The sequence below is a fragment of the Vidua chalybeata genome, chromosome 5, assembly GCF_026979565.1.
Source record: "Vidua chalybeata isolate OUT-0048 chromosome 5, bVidCha1 merged haplotype, whole genome shotgun sequence".
NCBI classification, from domain to species: Eukaryota; Metazoa; Chordata; class Aves; order Passeriformes; family Viduidae; genus Vidua; species Vidua chalybeata.
In genome coordinates this window covers 36,787,019-36,805,950 of record NC_071534.1, presented here as the reverse complement: position 1 = coordinate 36,805,950, position 18,932 = coordinate 36,787,019, and the positions used below count along the sequence as shown (strand labels likewise).

Here is an 18,932-nt window from a genome sequence, read left to right as displayed (position 1 = left end):
GCTGGCTCTATAAAACCCAAGTCTGAGGGCAAGGGAAAAGGTAGTACCAACCTACTTTTCAATATATAAATCTAAATCTCCCTTGACATAAATTTATCTTTAAGAGCTGGTGCATTTGACTGCAAGATTGATTCCAGAAGTAAAATACTGAAGTAAGCTAATGGTGACTACAGATCACTTTCTCAACAACTTTTAGAGAGAAATTAATTTAAAAAGTAAGTCTTGCTTAATTAAGTATAGCCTTTTGAATCTGGAAAATCATGTCTTTAGAACCCCCTATTTTATTGTTTCTTAAAAAATTAATTCCTGGCTGTGGAGTCTTGACACTGAGGAGAGAACAAATTATCCACTCAGCTACCTGAGACAGCACCAACCCTCATAATGATTAGCTGTTTTTATTTCTGGAAACTGAGAGTTAACTTGTAACTTGTAAGACTATAGTTCATATACTTCCATATAAAATCCAGAATTATTGGAAAAATGTTTTCTGCTAAATCGGAAAAATGTTTTCTTGAAATGTCTGGTGGAAATACATGCATTGCAAAACTAAACTATGGAAATGAAATTATCTTCATTGCTGTTTTCCTTCACAGAGATTAGGATTTCATTTTTTGTAGCCTTTGAAGTCTTCCAACATAGGTGGGCTAATTGGTTCCATGTTACACTTGTTTGTATTACTTCAAGTCCTGTTCAGTGTATTGTCGGGAGAAGTCAAGGCATTTGAGGGTCCTTGTGGAATTCTGAGTCTGGATAATAAGTAGGTGACAAAATTAATGTACTTCAAAATGCTTCAAAATTTCAACAGCCACATTCAGGGTTGTTGACTTTGTTTTGTTGGGCTATTCAGAAACAGTCATATAGGATCCATTTAAATTAGTAAACTGCAGTTCTACTCTAGCCTTCGTCTTTACTCCTGATTGCATTTTCTAATAGTTCAACTCAGAGGAAAACGAGATGTGTTAATGCAGCTCCCTTAATTAGTGGCTCTGAATACCAGCTAAGGGAGTATTAGATCAATACTTTGTATCACGCTTGATTAATAATGATATAGATTTACTGTTTTAATAAATGAGGCCTCATGTGAATTATTTCAGCAGATGCCATAGTAACTAACTCCCATTCATTGGCAGGTAAATTTTGGTGATGGTTCACTAGCAATTGATTTAGGTATGATTTCCAACAGAAGTTGTTTGGTTTCTTTTGACATAAATACTCCCTCAGTGGGCCAAAGTAGATGTGCCTTTTTTAGAGAAAATAGAAAGTTTCAATTATTTTAAAGTAGCCATCATTCATTCCGTATGCTGCATGTCAGTCCCTATGTTCTGTGACATCACAGCATTGATATCTGCTTTATGTGGGGATACATATTTCAGCTAACATTTGCCTGTGTTCATAACAAGAGGAGTCAAAGCAATTCCTGCAACTAAGCACACTAAAAGCCAATTCTGCTTTTGTAGTGTGTCATTTGTGCATCTGATCCTGTTACATAGCTAAAGTCAGTAAAGCAAATTGTAGAGCACATTCCAGGAAAGTGTTGGTGCTGCAAAAGTGCTTGAAAGATAGAAATACCTGCCGAGAGTCAGAGAAGCTGCTGAAGACTCTTCAGCATGTGCTAAAATCCAACCCTGTAGATCTGACTGCAAAGTGTTTAGTGCAGAGGAAAGGTTTTGGTCTAGTCATAGCCCAGCAAAATTTGTCTAAATTATTTCTGGTACTTATGACTAATTGTAGCAGTAATTGTTTTATCCTGTAAACTACATTGACTCTATTCTTAGCCAAACCCAGAATAAACTGTCAGGAAGACTTGACTCTGGTTTCAAGGGAGTGACAGAGTTATTTTTAGCTAATATTTGTTAACTCATTCTCTTTTTACCACATAGTCTTAAGTCTCAGAGTGAAATGTGCTTGCCACACTCAGAGTTCAAGCTGGTCTCTGGAGTCAGCTTGGTATGAATGTATCCTTGTTGCAGTGCAGCTGCCAGGGGCTGCTGTGTAATGAGAGGGGAAGGTAACAGTCTCTGAAATTGGTTTTGGGAGTATTAATTGAACCAGGTTTGATTATGCTTCAAAAAGCACTGGAATCTGAGGTTAAACAAGAAGAGGAGTTAATGAGTGGAGCTTGCTGAAGGCTTCTTTGCAACTTCAACTACTGGAAACAGAGCTGCAAATATGGCTTGGCTTGAGGAATATGTGTTGGTGGGGCGGGGGGAAGTTTTTGTACAGCCTCAAAACCTGTGACATTCTTTGGGAACCCTGTCTTCTCATAGCAAGCATACATCCATTCCCTGGGACTTCATATCATTTACATAGCCCTTTTTCTTCCCCACAGCTGCCTGATCAGCCCTAATCTCTAGCTCCCTCACCTGTCCTCTCAAACAAGTGGCTTTTTTTTGACCCCTTACCCCAGAACCCGATTACCTTCCTTTCTGTGGGTCTGACAGTACTAACGTGGAGAGCAAAATATCCTTCTGCTACATTGGTTAAGGTAGCAAAAACAAGGCACTCTGAGAAGCTGGAGGTGCTGATCTAAACACCTTGACTTTCCTAGCATCAGTGAAGGGTATAGGAATGAAGGCATAAACCAACTTTTCTAGTTATAAAAGACAAGACTAATGCCTCACTAGCATAAAGAAAGAAGTCTGCTGTCACAGGCTAGTCACTGCTTTGCCTGCTGTTTTGACCTGACTGCAGCATTGCTTCTCAGAAATGATCCTACTTCTTGAGCTTATCTGATTGCTTTTGACGAGGATTGTTGTCTAGAGGAGGTCTGGTCTTTGTCCATGTATGCTCTGTCTGCTGAAATGTTGTAATAGATTAGCTCCTTCCTATCTGGATAGAAGTGTGTTTTCCTTTACCCAGAAATCAAGCAATAAATGACAGGAAGGACTGTGTTATGACTAAGGCACAGGGACTGAAGAAACCTGGGATGCTGTTTCTGCTGTAGTCTTTCTAGGTGATCTTAGTAAAATAACTTAAATTGTTTGTGTCTTCTTCCTCTCTGCAAAGTGGAGATAAGAGAATAGGTGAAGGTTTAAGATAATTTCAGAGACTCTTTTATTATAAATATGTTTATTGGGAATTGCCTTTAGAAAAGGAATATCCAATTCTGTAGATACTCTGCCAAACAAAATTTGGATTGTATATGTGTGTTCTCAAGATCAAAATTCTTTGCTATCCATATGAAGTTCCTAGCTTTTAAACATATTTCACTTGAGTGACTGATATGCAAATTATAAACATTAGACCAGGCAAACAGGGAATAATGAAAACGTATTGTGCATAATAATAAACTAATTCAATTTTGATTCTGCTCAAACATGCTCTCATAGATACCATCACCTGTTGACAACTTAATGAATAGAAGAGCTGTTTCATTCTACCTTTCCCAACAAAAATCACCAAGAAAAAAATAAATAACACTTACAATAATTGAGTAATCTGAAATTGATGTCTATTAGCCCCTGAAATACATTCAGATTTCTTTACTTAATTTAACTCTGTGAATTACATACTTCTCAAAAATCATGGTTTCATGATGATGGAAAACATGACATACCTTACTGCGTAGCCTTAATTTTTAGCAGTAAGATTACTCCTTTTCTTCTTGTATTACTCCTTTTTAATTCATTTTTCTTTCATATGGGGAAGAAGAGGAAAAGAGAGATTGTGAACCTACAGTCTGAAGGAGTTTTTTTACAAGTATAGAGGGGTTTAGATTTGAGGTTTTCTTCTGTTTTCAACAGAGGTGAGTAATTCAAATTAATATTAGTCTTCACTTATGTGGCAACTCTAAAACTGTGCAAGATAATTTAAGCCACATAATACTCTGATAATTGCATTGAGTTTGAACTATTATTTGTAGGATACTTCAAATGCACTTGTGTGGAGTTGAATGTCTGTTGAAGAGTCCTTAAATATTTTGCATGTGAGAAAACATAATAAGAAGCAGGCTTCACTTCAAGCTGTCTTACTCTCTGAATCTTTCAATGTTGGAGAGATTGAATTCTAATTAAATGTAGTTCTTAAAATGATCTTGTAAGTCAAAAGTTGCTGTTGTATCCATCAAAGAGCAGATAAGCATTCCTCTCCTGTTTATGTGGAGGCCCATAGCTGGTACAGATCATAATGACTCCATCAAGTCACTTTGGCATCTTAGAAAAATAAGGTCCTTACATGGTCCGTATATAAAGTCAGCTCAATCCTGGGAGGGAAAGATGAAGCAGATTATTTTTTGGTACTGGAGATCACAGGGCCTTTTTTACAGATCATCCATTAGTTTTCTATGATAAAACATTCTTTCTGCACCTTCTGTGGTTGAACATGGATGCCAGTCATCCTAAGTTTTTAATTGTTGACTTCTAGCCCTGCAGGAGTTGAAGGGGAAATCTGTGACTGCAAGAGTTAATTTCCCAGTTCTATGGATCGCCTTGCCCAAAGCGTTTTTGACATGTCAACAAGGTTCAACATACATGTTTTTTCTCAGCTATCAAGGCATTGCTGTTAAAGCACTGTGGGAAAGAATATCCTGAATACATTGGTAGAGACATCATGGGTCCTGGAAAAATGAAAAAGGCAGATACAGTTATATGTGGATGTTCATTAGTGCCAGGTTTCTCTGTGAGTTATTCTAATCCACACACTTGACTGTTAAGGTAAAAGAATGAATCAACTGTTAAGAATCCTAGCTTACTTTAAACTGTCTCTAGGAGTTAATGAGTATAGTCTAATTATTCATATATTGCATATGCACAGAAACAGAACTGATGTTAATCTGAGTTGCACATCTGTGTTCTGAAGAGCTGTGTTTTACCCCTTCAAAATTACCCAGACAAAAAGCTAGTCATGTTTTACACATTTCTAAGAAACAGACAAGGCAGGGTGAGTTTTAAACCAGCAGCAAGTAAATCACCTAATTTCCATAATTTCTGTAATGCACACCAGTTTTCTGCCAGCTTGGATTTTCTAATTTTGATTTAAACACATGACTTATAATGTCTTTGTTGGGTGGTGGGACTAAAGGATTTAGGGTGCCCTTGTATGTGGGACTCTCATCACTGTGTGGCAACCCTGTTGTTTTTGTGACGGAGTCTGTTTGACTGCTGCTGGATTTATGATAGAAATAATTCAGAACAGAGTAATAATTTTCCCTTGGCAATTACACTACCATTTGGTACTTTGTCCCTAAGGGGAAAATGAATGTGCTGGGATCTGTCCATAAGTTCAGTGGCTCATTGTAAAGAACAAATCAAGGTCAGAATAGAGTTGAATACACACTGATGTTTCATAATATAATCTAGATCTTCTGCTTTTATCTAACTCATTAAAATCTCTTGTAATTTAAAGACTGTTTTTGATTGCCATGAGATATTTATTGGGTATTCTTTGTGAGAGATATTTCATTACTATGTTCAGTACTTTCTTTTTCTGTTCGTTGACTCTTTCCTCTGTAGCAATGGCCACTGTAGCAACTTCTCCAGTGTAAGCTGGACAGTACCTTGCTAAGCATTGGTGCTTATGATATCATGTGATACGATATCATAAACCACATAATACTTACCTATAACTTCTGGAAAACCTTTTTCCACCTCTGTCCTTTCATAAAAATGATAGATCACATTTTCAATACAGTTCATCAGCAGTCTCCTTTGACATGAAAACCTGCTGAACCAGGATGTTTGTCTAGAGATAACTTGTCTAATAACTAAACCAGATCTTTTTGCCAGTCCATGTTCCTGTTCTCCTGTTCTCCTCTTCAGTTTGGCAGGCAACTGTGAAATCAGGAACATAGTAAGACAAAACTCATGTGGTGCTGTGTTTCTAACGCATGCTCTCCTGGGTAGTGGTGGCTACAGAATGATTGACATGGTGGTAAACTGATGGGTTAGGACAGTTATGTAAAAAATTGATAAAGCAATGAAACATCTCAAATGTTTTTTTGGTTAAATTTTGCTTTTGTAGTCATGTGTTTCAAATGACTCGGTATGGGGAAAGTTGGCTTAGAGAGGGCTTGTAGAAGCTGTTTTAAATCTAGGCTGCTTTCTGTATGACCCATGATGTCAGATCAAAACTCTCTAATCTGAAACACTATAAAGAGGAATGTCTGCTTTTAGGATAAACTAAGGTTTATACTGAAGATATGTAAACAACAGATCATTTTAGATATAACATGAAATGGATCTGTTGGTACTCTTCTATGAATATTTACAGGGCAAAAGATCAGAGCTATGATATTCTTATCTCCTCTTGGCAGAGCAGTACTGAAACAGTAGTGTTCCTAGGATATCCATTGGTAGAGGCCTATATAGACAAAACATTTTTGTCAGGAATGGCACTGGTATGAATCTGCTTTGGGTAGGGAGACTCTAGATGAGTTCTTAAGTATCTTTTAATTCCAGATTTTTAACCTTACCCTTGAGAAATGTTTTACCTGAACATCAGTATGCTTTCAGGAGCTGTTTATATATCAACACTGTTTGACTTAACTAATTTATCTGTTACAATACTTGCCAAAAGTATCCCAGGTTCCTCTGTGTATTTTTTTAAGGAAGAGATACATGCTCGCTAAGATTCCCAGGTGGCTACTGGAGGCATACCTAGAAAAAACTGCACCTGTTTCAGACTAGACATAAGATCACACAGTATTTCTGTGGTGTTTATGCTTGTTACCTGGTTTCAGTATAGCTCATAATCAGTTCTTCCTCTAATGACAGACAGTATTTCAATTCTCCTCCAAGATGGCTAGGCTAGAAAAGAACCTTGTCTCTTAGCCCTGTCTCATACGCTTTTGGACTTTGACAGGCAATATCTGATAGTAATTTTGCTGGACTTAATGATAGCAATATGATTGATGGCTAAAAAGACACAAGAAAAATAAGGATTTCTGTCACTGACCTTCCAGTGACTTTCTTGAAATAGAGAGTAATAAGTCAAGCTACATGTGTAGCGTATGTACTGAACTTACACTCTGTAGTACCTTTGAGTGAATATTTCTAGGCAATTATATGACAGGGAAATTATTTTACAATTTTGCTTTTGATGGGAAGGTTGCTAGTTTTAATTTTCTTATTATTGTTATAATGATGGTGAAACATTTCTGTTCAACATTTGCATAGATCTGTGTTTTTCCAACAGAGTTCCCAGAGATACTCAGAACAGACTCATTCTCTGTTCTGCCTTCTTTCCTCATTTTGGTTATTGTCCTACTCCATAAATGCTTTTGCCGACTAGATCCTATATAACCATCTTTGAACCTGGTTCTTCCAGGTAGTGAAGGAGAATCCCAGAATCATGCCAGCACCCTTTGTCTGTTTGCCACTGTTCAAGTGAGCCCAGTGCAACTTGCTGAATGCAGTGTTCCCTGGGAAAGAGGAGTCTTGAAGTCACTCTTAGCACTGGACAAGCTTCTAGTATAAACTAAAAGAGTGTGACTGTACTAAAATACGAAAGTTAAGAAACCAGTTGTTGTGCTTTGTGAAGATGCAGAATATTAGAGCATAGCTCAGCACACAGTCACACTGCTTTATCAAGCTCCTGTCTTCTGCTGACCTGGTTGTCATGGTTATCATGGTAGTCATGCTACCTCCTGGGACACTTCACACAGATCCTAGATTTGTGATCTGGATTTTAGGACTTATAAATTTTTTGGTTCGTGGTTTATTTCTTTTATGGTTTAGGGTGAGAGTTTCTCCTTATATCCTATTTTCTCAACTATGAATATAAAGATTAGAAGACTTAGTGTTTGGCCTTACCCTTACTAAAATATTTCCTTTTTGTTTTTTCTTTTTTTTCCTGAATGAAAATATTCCTCAAGGTATTAAAACTGTAGTATATAGTTAATAATTTATAACATACACATTATATGCCACTTTTTATGCAAAAAGGTGAAACAATAAATGTACTTACTACCTCTTGACAGAAGGGGTTAGGATTAGGGTTATTTGGAGTAAAAAGTTCATAAATATAGCTTAGCAACTGGGGTAAAAGAATAGGGCTATCATGGTTTTCTGTGGGCATCCATGAAATAAAATAGTGTAAAATATAAAGAACATTCTGCCAAGGTAATGTTCCTGAAGCACTTACATTTTCTTCAGGAAAGTTGCTGTCTTAACTGCCACTGTAAGAAGATTTGAGATATGTCTCTGCTTAAGTTCTCTTAGAGGTTCATCTTAGCATCTGGAATTAGCATCAGCATGTGCTGACAGAAGAGTTTAACATCAGTTGTAGCAGCCATAACCACTTTTCCTCTAAACCATTATCTGAAGTGATTAATTTGTTGTCATTTATATAATAATGACAAGAATCTCCCTTCATCCCCAAGAATCCTTCATCTCCCTTCATCCCCAAGAATCTCCCTTCATCCCCATCCCTTCTCTTGGGATCGATTGGTTGATGTGTGGTTGAGGGGGTGGTTCTGATGACACTGGGCATAAGCTCTTCTAGGGTCATACCCAGAAAGGAAAGGAGGGTCAGGAGTAAACAGGAAAAAATCTAACTTTGTCACAATCTGTTCTTGTAAATTGCACAATACTCTTAGGGAAACAGTAGGAAAAGGGAGAGTCGGGGGTGAGACAGGCATAATTGAATAGTCTGATAAATTTGGAAGTTAGAAGAAGTGAGTGATGAGGGTAACAGCTGTTGTGAAGAGGATGAGTGAGTATCATCATCCAAGAATCATGATTTTGAAACTCATCAGGAAGCTCTGAACTCAGAAATAAGAGATCAATCTCTGAGTTCACTTATGTCTCTTTATGGAGAAATTAAGCTTAAAAAGAAATAATCTGTTTGTTTCAGTGTTGATTTCCATTCTGCACTTAGTATAAGTAGATTTAATTTCCAAATAAACTTAAATGTTCATTAGTGTAGCTATAATAAACATTAATATGTTTATTCCTTAAGCAGCATGTTTCCTAGAGCTATTCCTCTTGTTCTCACTCCACACTTTTTCATGTCAATCAAATTATCAGTAAAAAAAATCTCAAATTCTGTTGAAAATAATGATGTATATGCAACTTTAAGCTAGTGTACATCTTTGCTAACATTATCTCCAAGATTTTTAACTGCAGTCAGTCCAGCATGCATCTGGCTCCATTAATTACGTTTAGAAATCTTTGCAAAATATTAAGACATAGAACTCACCATAATGATACTCTGCTGCTTCAGAAACAACACCTATAAAATGGAGTACCCTTCTTTCTTCAGATGCACTGGACTTTGTCCACTGCCTACTCTAAGTGCTTTACCACTTTCATTTCATATTTGCTCAGCTCCTCAGTTGGCACAGTGGGCTCCCCAAGTGATCTTGTTTTTCGTGCTTGAGTATGTGCTGGAGGCAGAGTTGAAAACAGAGCTGATAAAATGTGGACAAAAATGACATGAAACAGACTGGAGGGTGGGATAGATGCTTTTGAAATCTGTTACATGAACTCACTTCTTTCCTGAGAACATGAAGGGAACAGAGTGTAATTCTTCCAACAGAGAGTGTAAAAAATGAAGGCCTGCAAGATGTGGTGCACGTTGCAAGGAAGCAAGCTATTTCAAGCAGCAAGGCAGTTTTTACATGTTATAACAGCAGAGATAAAAAATTTGTATTAACATGTATGCAATGGTTAATTTCTGTACTAATGTGTGTAATTTTGTTTGTTTGCATTTCTTCCACATTGACGGAAATTAAAGGAACATGTGCAATGAAGGAGAAAAACTAGTCTTTGAAGCTATATCATACTGTAGCCTATTAAATTGAACTTTGTAGAATCTACCTTGCTGATTTTAACTATTTAATGAAAAGAGAATCAATGTCTCCTCTCTAGGTAGATAGTTAACTCCTTTTGGATTTAAACACCTGCATCAGGAGAAGAGTAGACAATTTATTTCAGGAAAGTTCACACCCACAGGGTTGCACTTTGTTTCTGCAGTCTGGATAGTTAAGAAAAAAGTGCTGTTCTGAAGAAGAAAGTGAGAGCAAAAGCTAAAGCTAGGCATTTTCTGTATTTGGTTTTTTAAAGCAACTTTTAAATGTTTGTGTCTGTATTGCATTTTACATATAATGCTATTATTTCAGAACCCTTCCTGTACCCCTCCCTACACTGTTTCCCATGCAGGGGGAGATCTTTTATGATTGCAAAATATGTGACAAAATTTTAGCTGGTTGATTAATAAACACCTGAAAAAAAATCCATAATTTATGTGCAAAGTGCTGGAACATCCTGAACCAAAGTGATGTCACTGGATAAGTCCTTCCAAAGTGACTTAAGGTGGATAGAAGACAAGGAAGTTCTAAAGGAGTGAGGAGAATAACTGCAGAACTAAAGCTTTTTCTTCTGCAGTAGTTATTTTGAATTGCTGATGGTCAGAAGAAATGTTTTCTCAAGCAAAATGCCTTTGGTTGTTGATTTTATGCAGACAGCTATCTTACAAATCAAGAAAGCAGCACCTTCCTTTTGTTTTGGATAGTTTTTGATTTTTTTTTTTTTCCTTAAAGGCAGTTACTTATTCATTCATGTCTTTCATAGCCACAGGAATCCATTCAAAGTAGGGATAGCTTGTCTGGGTCTCTTTCATGTGTGTTCATGCCTTACCTGATCAAGTCAGTATGCTTCTCTGTGTTGGGAGAGACTGCAAGTTGCTGTTTTTTTACAAGGTTGATTTTTATGTCATTAAAGTGTGACGAGTTTATTACGTTTTTCTGCATTTTAATTTCATTTGGAAAAAAAGAAGTTGTTTATGCCCCATCATGAATATCTTCTGAAGACCAATTTAATACTAACTTTTTTTATTGTGCAGAGCTGGTTATTTGCCTCAAAATATTCCTTTGGAGATTATGAGGTACCTTTCAGAGGAAAAAGATTTTCTGCCTTGGCATGCTGCCAGCCGAGCTCTTTATCCTCTAGATAAATTGCTGGACCGTACAGAAAACTACAATATCTTCAATGTAAGAGATACAGTCTTCCTCTCTTTCTTCCTCTAGTTCTTCCTTTCTTTCTTCCACTTACTCTCTTCATCTGTCTGTCCCTCCTGCCTTTCTTCCTTTCACCTCTTACTCTCTCATATTATTGCTAAGATTTGAACTGTTCCCCAGGCAGATACTGTTAATGACCTAGGCATATTAACTTTCCTCCTATTTACTCTTTATTTAAACATAGCAATTATCAAACTTCTGTTCATTTGCAATTGAACAGTGATAACTGTTGTTTGAGGCATATATGGCTAGAAGAAGGAAAGGTAATTATCCCTCATGTAAAATGTTATGACAAATAAAGTATTTCACTTAAAAGAGTCAACGTATTCTATTGCCAGATTTTCTCTTTTCAGGAGCCCCATGGTGATATTTAGGTGGATGCCCTAGATCAGCAAGAACAGCAAATATAGGCACAACTGAACAGAATACAAGCAACTGAAGCAAAGATTTGTAGTCATTATTTCATCCCAAAATCCGTGGTGAATTCAATGCAGTTACCTTAATAAACAAGAATTAGATCACCGTTGAGTCAAAAGCCCATTCATAATTGTGTCCAAAGGGACAGCAGTAATAGCTTGCAGTAGATTATTAAGATAGACATGGCAAATATTTTAACATTTATCTGTAGCTACACTGAAGCATGGTTTATGAAGTATACAGGATTTGACTGCAGCCAGTGACAATTACGAACTCTTGGGGTTTTTATTCACTATGAATTTTATGTGGTCTACATATTTTCAACAGCCAGTAGTACATATTTTCAAACATGGTAACTTTATGTAATGTTGTAAAGTCTTCAAATGAAGGAGATTTTTAAAGCCTGAAATGCCTAAGGATGCTTTTTTCTTCTTAAATGTATATTGGTTTGTGACCATAGACACCGTGCTCAGAGAGGAGAAAGTTAGAGGTGACTGTATGTATATATGTAGACTTTAATACATATGTAGATATGTAGATAAACACACACACACGTACATATACACAGAGTTACCTGATGACATGGAAAATTATTTTTTGTAGAACATATACTAAAGCCGACATGTAAACCAGAGCCATAATGTAAAATGCTGTTGAAATAATTTGCATATTTAGTCTGTTGTTAACTGTAAAGAAAAATTCTTAGGAGTCTGCCATTGCTATTTCACTTTTAAGCATGGTTGTATAAAGAAAACACGATTTTAATAGATAAAACCAGTAAAATTCACAGCTGGGTTATGTTTTATCATTACTGATGGGAGTTTTGAAAGCCGAGGTGATAGCAGAGAAAATAAAAAGTCTTTTTAGTCACAGAATAACATATCTGCTAGAGAAAGCTGCAGTATGAATCTTCTTTTGTGTTGACATATATACATTCCTATGCATTCTCCAATAATAAAATAGATGCTCTCCTATGCAGTTCCGTATATCTCAGTTCTCTTTTTCAAATTGGTGAATTCCACTGGAAAAAGATTACACTGAATACAAAGACAGTGGTTTTCTTCAAAACTGGTCAGAATATGTAAATATGTTGTCAGTGTAAAAAGTAGAAGTTGCTAAAATACATCTTGTGCTTGTTTTGTTCCTTAAGCACACCAGGAGCCTAAACTTAAAGCATAGTGTCATTAAGTATACAAAGCTTATTTGCAGCCACATTGTTATGTATTCTGAAGTCAATTGACTGTACCCACATAATGTTTTGGCCATGGCTATGGATATTAAAACAGTGTTCTTTTAAAAGTGAACATGCAGAGTGTAGTTAAGATTGGCCACAAAGTAGAAATTAAGCTATTGGCACTCTTGTAATTTTTCAGCTGTGCATTGTGAGTTCAACGTAGCATGTAATAAACTTTTGAAATTCATGGATTTTATAACAATAATTGTCTTATACTAGGCATCTAATCAAGTAGCTTGTCTAGAGACTGCTTCTTACTATAGTAGTGAAGGAAGATTATAAGTGGACAAGTAGCTTTGCTATGTCTTTGGAATTGGACATTATTTGAGGGTACAAACAGAGACAAAACTTCACTAGTCAGCAGTATTTCAGTTTCAAGTCAAATAAATTATTTTTAATATTAAATATACTTTTCTTTTTCTCCTCAGGAGTATATTTTAAGACAAGTGGCATCAATGTATCTGAAGCTTGGATGGCCAACAAACAATTTAAACAAATCACTTGTTCAAGCATCATACCAACATGAGTACTGTTATATTTACTTTTTTATTGATTATTTGGGAAAAATAATTAGGAAATGCACCCTCCTAAAATTTAGTAATGTTTAGCATAAATCAATCATAATTCCCTAGCTCTGTCACCCTTCTGTTTTTTCCATTCTCGGTTGCAGGGAAAGCAGAAATGTGCTGTGAGATGAACTCTTCTTTCTTAAATTGGGAGAAAATGACTTCCTAAGCCCTAACTTAATATCTGATTGTAGTGGATTTCTAAGATATGGTGGTACTCATGTGGTACTCATGTGACCACAGAGGTCGGGAAGAGTGCCTAAGTGTAAATGGGGGCTGGTTTTGATCCATATCCTTTCTTTAGTTGTTGCAGGCATTAAACTGACACTGAGATTTGTAAAGCCAGATTGTCTTTGATATGTTGCCCGACTAGTGGTTGCTGTCACTGTTATAAAAAGTATGTTTTTGTAAACATTAGAACATATTTGTTAAAGCAGCCTTATTGCTTTCTTTAATTTGGACAGAGAGTTGCGTCGGGAAGTCATCATGTTGGCCTGCAGCTTTGGGAACAAACACTGTCACCAGCAGGCTGCAACGTTGATCTCTGACTGGATTTCTAGCAATAGGAACCGGTAAGTGGAGCTGAAATGTGTATTTCACATTTCTCCTACTAAAAGGCAGTACAGCTCTTCCTTTCCTGCCTGCCCTGTCTGCTGTGCCCTCTTTTGAAAAGTTTTTCTTTTACAGGAGGAAGCAGAAGTTGCTGTCTGTAATTTAGAAGTGTCTGTGGGGTTTCAGAATGAATTATTTGACTTCACATATATGAGTGGGTGGAGGGGATTCTGCTCACTCCTGGTAAATTACTTTTGGATAATTCTATGCTAGAAGATGAGAAGGCAGGTTTTAAGGATGGGTTTAAAGGAAGAAAGGTGAGTGAACACCATTTGTCAGACAAACATGAAACCTGTGTTGAGGTAAGAGAGCAGAAGGTGCTAAACATTTAAAGAAGTGATAGGGGTTAGAGACAGAAGGACTGAGAAGTAAGGAAGGAGATGAGTTGGCGGGAAATATTACGAGGTATTTAAGGGTGAAGACTTGAAAATTAATGTGATTCAGGAATATATGGAAAAGCTCGTGTAAGGTTTCAGAGAGCAGATAATATTAGAGCTGATGTCTTGAGCATAAGCAGCACTGTAGTGGTTTGACAGCAAATATGTAAGTTAGGCTGTCAAGACACAGGTTTCTTCAGCTGAGGCAAAGGAGCATGGGCCATGGATTGTGTACGAAGTATATCTTTTAAAGGCAAGCATCTAAGAAATATGAAATAACTGAAATTTCAAATATATAAGTATGTAGTGTTCTATGAGATCAATGCGGAGTATAGGTTAAGACCACAACTTCTTTAGAAAGAATAGTGGATTTTCTGATTATGTGAAATATTTACACTGTATACATTTGTACATGACATGATATTTTTGTTTAAAAGAGAGTATTTTACTTTCAAATGCAAAAGAAAAAGATAAGAGAAAAAGTCTCTCAGTTTTAGACACAGTCTTGTGTTAGCTTGGCAAAAGGATCAGATCTCTCTAGCCATACAAGCAAACAGAATTTTTCAGAGATTTCTTGGACTTATCGGTGTTTGTTTGCATTACGGGCATACTCAGTTACATAAGTATCCAAGTGTCTTTTAAAACCAGCTATGGAGGGAAATTACATACCTATGTGACTTTAAAACTTCTGGAAAAAAATAGCTTGAAACTATTACTATGTACCTTTAAGTAAGATGTATGTGAGGTGGAGGGTTTTCTTGTGTAAGGTGACACCAGACATATTTACCATTAATTATATACCCCAGGGTTTTATATGAATTCTTATCATAAGCAGCAACAAGCAGTATGAAGCTATTTAAAGAGGCAATTAAAGGGAAAGAATCATTGGAAACAGTCTGCAAAAGTAATTTACTTAGATATCCATTTGCAAAATTAGTTAATCAAACCTAGCATTACCTATTAGCATGCACAGCAGTAGATTATTCACTGTTAAAAAAGCTGTCACCCTGTAAAGCTACCTGCCTGTGTCTTTCCAATAGGATTAAGAAAGGAGGCATCAGAAGAGAAAAACATAACAAAACACAACAAGCTTATTGCTTTACTAACAGTAGGAAGAGAGAAAAGGAATAAATTTAAGAGGCTGTCTGAAGATTCATCTTAGCCTTTCAATGGGGCCATTTTTGGTAGCAGAAGATTGTGGTTGCCAGCATATGATGAGTATTATGATAAAAGCACCACAGCAGGGCAGAGGAGAATAGCTACTAAGTTAAAGCAATGTGTTTCTCAAAGGAACTGCACAGTTTTGAAAAATGGCTGCAGCAAATAATGTAATTACAGAATAGAGATTGACAGTCAGCTGATAAATAGGGGCACAACTGGCAAAGAAGATAGAGAAACATTTATTTTTTAAGATTGTAGAATTTGTTCCGTCCTGCGCTCCAGAGTTTCCCAGTTTTCTTAGAACAGAATGCAACTAATATATGAGCAAAACTCATTTCCTATCTACTTACATTGAAACAACATTACAAAGACTACTAGTAATAGCAGCTCAGTAAACATAAAATCAGCTTGTGTTTCACAATAACAACATTTGTAGGATATGTCAGTGTTCTCTCAGGAATGTTCAGATCCTGTTGAATCAGAGCTATCCCACAGCACCTTTACTCAGTTTAAGCTAACTCAGACTGAAACCTGAAAGTAAAACAAGGGCTCTTTTTCCTGCTTTTTTACTAAGAAACTGATGATCCCACAATCAGAATTTAATTAGCATAGTGTTTGAGTCATGCTTCTGCCTCTTTTAGCACTTCAGAGGCAATAACTAGCTCAAGTGCAAAGGGCAAACAGGTAAGTACAAGATACATACAGACAGCACATCGAAGAGGTACCAGTTTGTATTCTTTGTCATCAATCAAGTGTTTTGCTCAGTTTGATGCCCTTAACAGCTGTTTGTGAATTTGCTGCAAACAGTCTCCTCAGAACCTGTAAGATTCCCTCAGAGCTTGTTTCCTTAAAAAGAAGGGGAAACTCATGCTGCTCCTCTTTCTCCAGACTTCTCTGACGACTGGTGAGAAAAGTTGGTGACAGATTCAGAAACTCTATGTATCCTTGCCTATTCCATTCCTTATCAGCAAATACTGTAAATGTTCTTGGGTTTGCCATTCCCTCTTCTGAAACAGAACCATGTAATTGACTGAAGATTGCAAAAAGCCTGGTTTTGGTGGGTTTGCATAGCCAGAGCACAAAAACAGAGTTCCAGAGAACTCAGAAATATTTTATAATTTGAGTGTCACTGTGACAGTAAAAATAAAGGTTAATTTGCAACATTACTGTCCATCATCCCCCAGAAAGTTTATTCTGGAAGATGACACAGATTTTTCAAAGCAGTAGAGACCATGGAATTAGGTTTGTGTCTCAAGATTTTAATCAAGTGAAAATTAGTCAGTATTCAATTAAAATGTGATATTAAATAAATGGACAGTCAGTAAATCATTTAAGGGAGGTTTTTGATTCCCTGACAGTTACTGCAGTTAAAGTTGAAATTACTGTAACAGAGAATGTGCTATTAATAATACTGAATAAATGCTAACATTCATAACTTTTTTGGCCAGATTATTAATCTATGACTTTTTAGACGTTCTTTTGAAATGTTTTTTCTGTTTTACTTGTAATATTTAGTTTTGGATAAAGTGTCAGGTAGTACAGTAACTTCTAACTCTGTTTTACTGGCATATGCTTACAATTGCTGTGGTTTTTAGTAATTACATTTAACCTGGTAGGTCCAGAAATGAATTACCAGCTACTCTTCACAATAAGAAAGTGATTGTGATATCAGATACTGCTTGCATTTTGTAATTATATACTCTTTACTGTGCAAATAATTTGCCACTGTTCACCAAGTAAAATAATGGTCATTCTTGGCGCAAGATCAGAGGTCCTCTTGTATTTTCAGTACTGTTTGAAAAAGCCCTTAGATTTCCACCTATAGTACCGCAGATTTTCTTCTGGAATTAGTGATAAAACCCAATTTATATGTGATCTACAGCACTACCCTCTATGCATGAAAGTGGAAGTCAGATGAGAGGCTGCGAAGACTCGAATTTCTAAAGTGCCTTAGGTATTTCTTCGTTTTTGGATGCCCGGCTCATAGGGCACAATCAGAGGCTCAGAGTTACACTTCCTGCAGGGGGATTTAGGGCCTCTAAAAATGCAGCTGGCAGCAGGCACTGTGCTGTGAAGAGTCTCAACATGAGATTCTGAAGTGTGAGTGGGCCCTCTTAGGGTCCAGCACTACAGGTAGTAAGAAGGATACCTATATCAAATGAATACATAAATGGCAATCGTAGAGTATGGGGTCCTTGCAAAAGATGCCTTTCAATATCATCACTAAAGCAGGAAAATGGCTGCTCATTTCCTATTCCAGCACAGCTGCTCTTCAACACCATTTCAAACAGTAGTGCTGAGATTCCAGCAGTGTGCTTTGCTTCGATTTAGTACCTCAGCCCCGTATCTGCCAATGCAAGCCTGATGACCTGTCTGTGAGGTGTTTGGCACAGTATTAAGATGCTGCAACACACTTCCCTCCTCTAGCTTCAGCTCAGTTTCTGGAATTTATTTCATTAGCAAGAGAAATGATACAGCTCTCCAGTCTAAAGATGAGAGACCATTCATCTGAGGGAAAAGGGGCTTCAGTACCTGAAATACCAGAAATACTTAGTGTGCAAGGGGCTTTAGGTGGTATTGCTCATGACCACTTTTTCAGGGCAAAATGCAATTGAAAAAAAAAAAGAAGCATAACTGAGAAAGAAATTTGTTTGTACAAGGAGCAAACCAAACACATAGCATCAAAAGCAGAAGAGATAGTAAGGAGACATCTTGTTTCGCTGGTTTAGGAATTGGTGTATTTTAATTACACTCTTTTTTTTTTTTTTTTTTTTTTTTTTTTTTTTTTTTTTTTTTTGAATGGCTGATTGCTTGGAAGGGCTGTATTTACTTCTGACTTGATGGTGATATTCACTCTCTTAAATTGGGATATATGCTGCTCCTGTACTGGAACAATGGAAACACTTGAAACTTTTGTGTTGATGTTCAGAAGAATACAGAGTAGAAAATGTATAACCAAGTTGAAATTTCCCTTGTAGTTTGAGAATGTAAAGTTACTGGTATTCAGTCAACAGCAGAATGTTGTACAAGAGAAGCTGCTCTTGGCTGAAAATAAAGATGTTTGCTTCTACCTTCATTTAACTGAGCTCATCCCTGTGGAGCTTTCATGTGTGAAGAAATACATTATTCACACTCCTTAGATATAGCAACATTGTGGTTCAGCCTAAAAAATTAACAAAATTACCATTCAATGCCTGCCTGAGCTTAATAATCAGCCTTGTTAACCCCTTTAACCTTCACTGCACCTATTCTGAAAGAAAAACATGTTTCTAAGAGGATTAGCATTTTCAGACTTCTTGCCTTGCATAGGTTGAGTAAACATGTATTTCTGAAGTTCAGGAAAGAATGCATGGAGAGCTGCAATATGTAAACTCCTGACAGTCGATAAGAGGGGGTAATATTCAAATACACACCATTATGGCTTGAAGCATAACTTACCCATAGACATGAGCATGTTTTTACAAACATCTCTGTGGAGGCAGGCACAGTTATCTTCCAGCCACTCTTACCATATATCAGCTACAGGCTGCCACGTATACATTTCTGCTGGCAAAGTTGACTGTGGATGTGTGCTTGCTTGGGGCAAAGTTAAACAGGATGATGTAAACATG

At 36.7% G+C, this 18,932-nt stretch overlaps 1 protein-coding gene across 1 annotated transcript in view; it reads left to right on the top strand.

Moving 5' to 3' along the window:
• TRHDE (thyrotropin releasing hormone degrading enzyme) overlaps nt 1-18,932 on the top strand; it is a 203,557-nt gene that overhangs the window by 166,222 nt on the left and 18,403 nt on the right. The window contains exons 13-15 of the mRNA XM_053943823.1: nt 10,780-10,927; nt 13,034-13,131; nt 13,636-13,743. Of these exons, the coding sequence (XP_053799798.1) occupies nt 10,780-10,927; nt 13,034-13,131; nt 13,636-13,743 (354 nt within the window). The remainder of the gene's footprint in view (nt 1-10,779; nt 10,928-13,033; nt 13,132-13,635; nt 13,744-18,932) is intronic.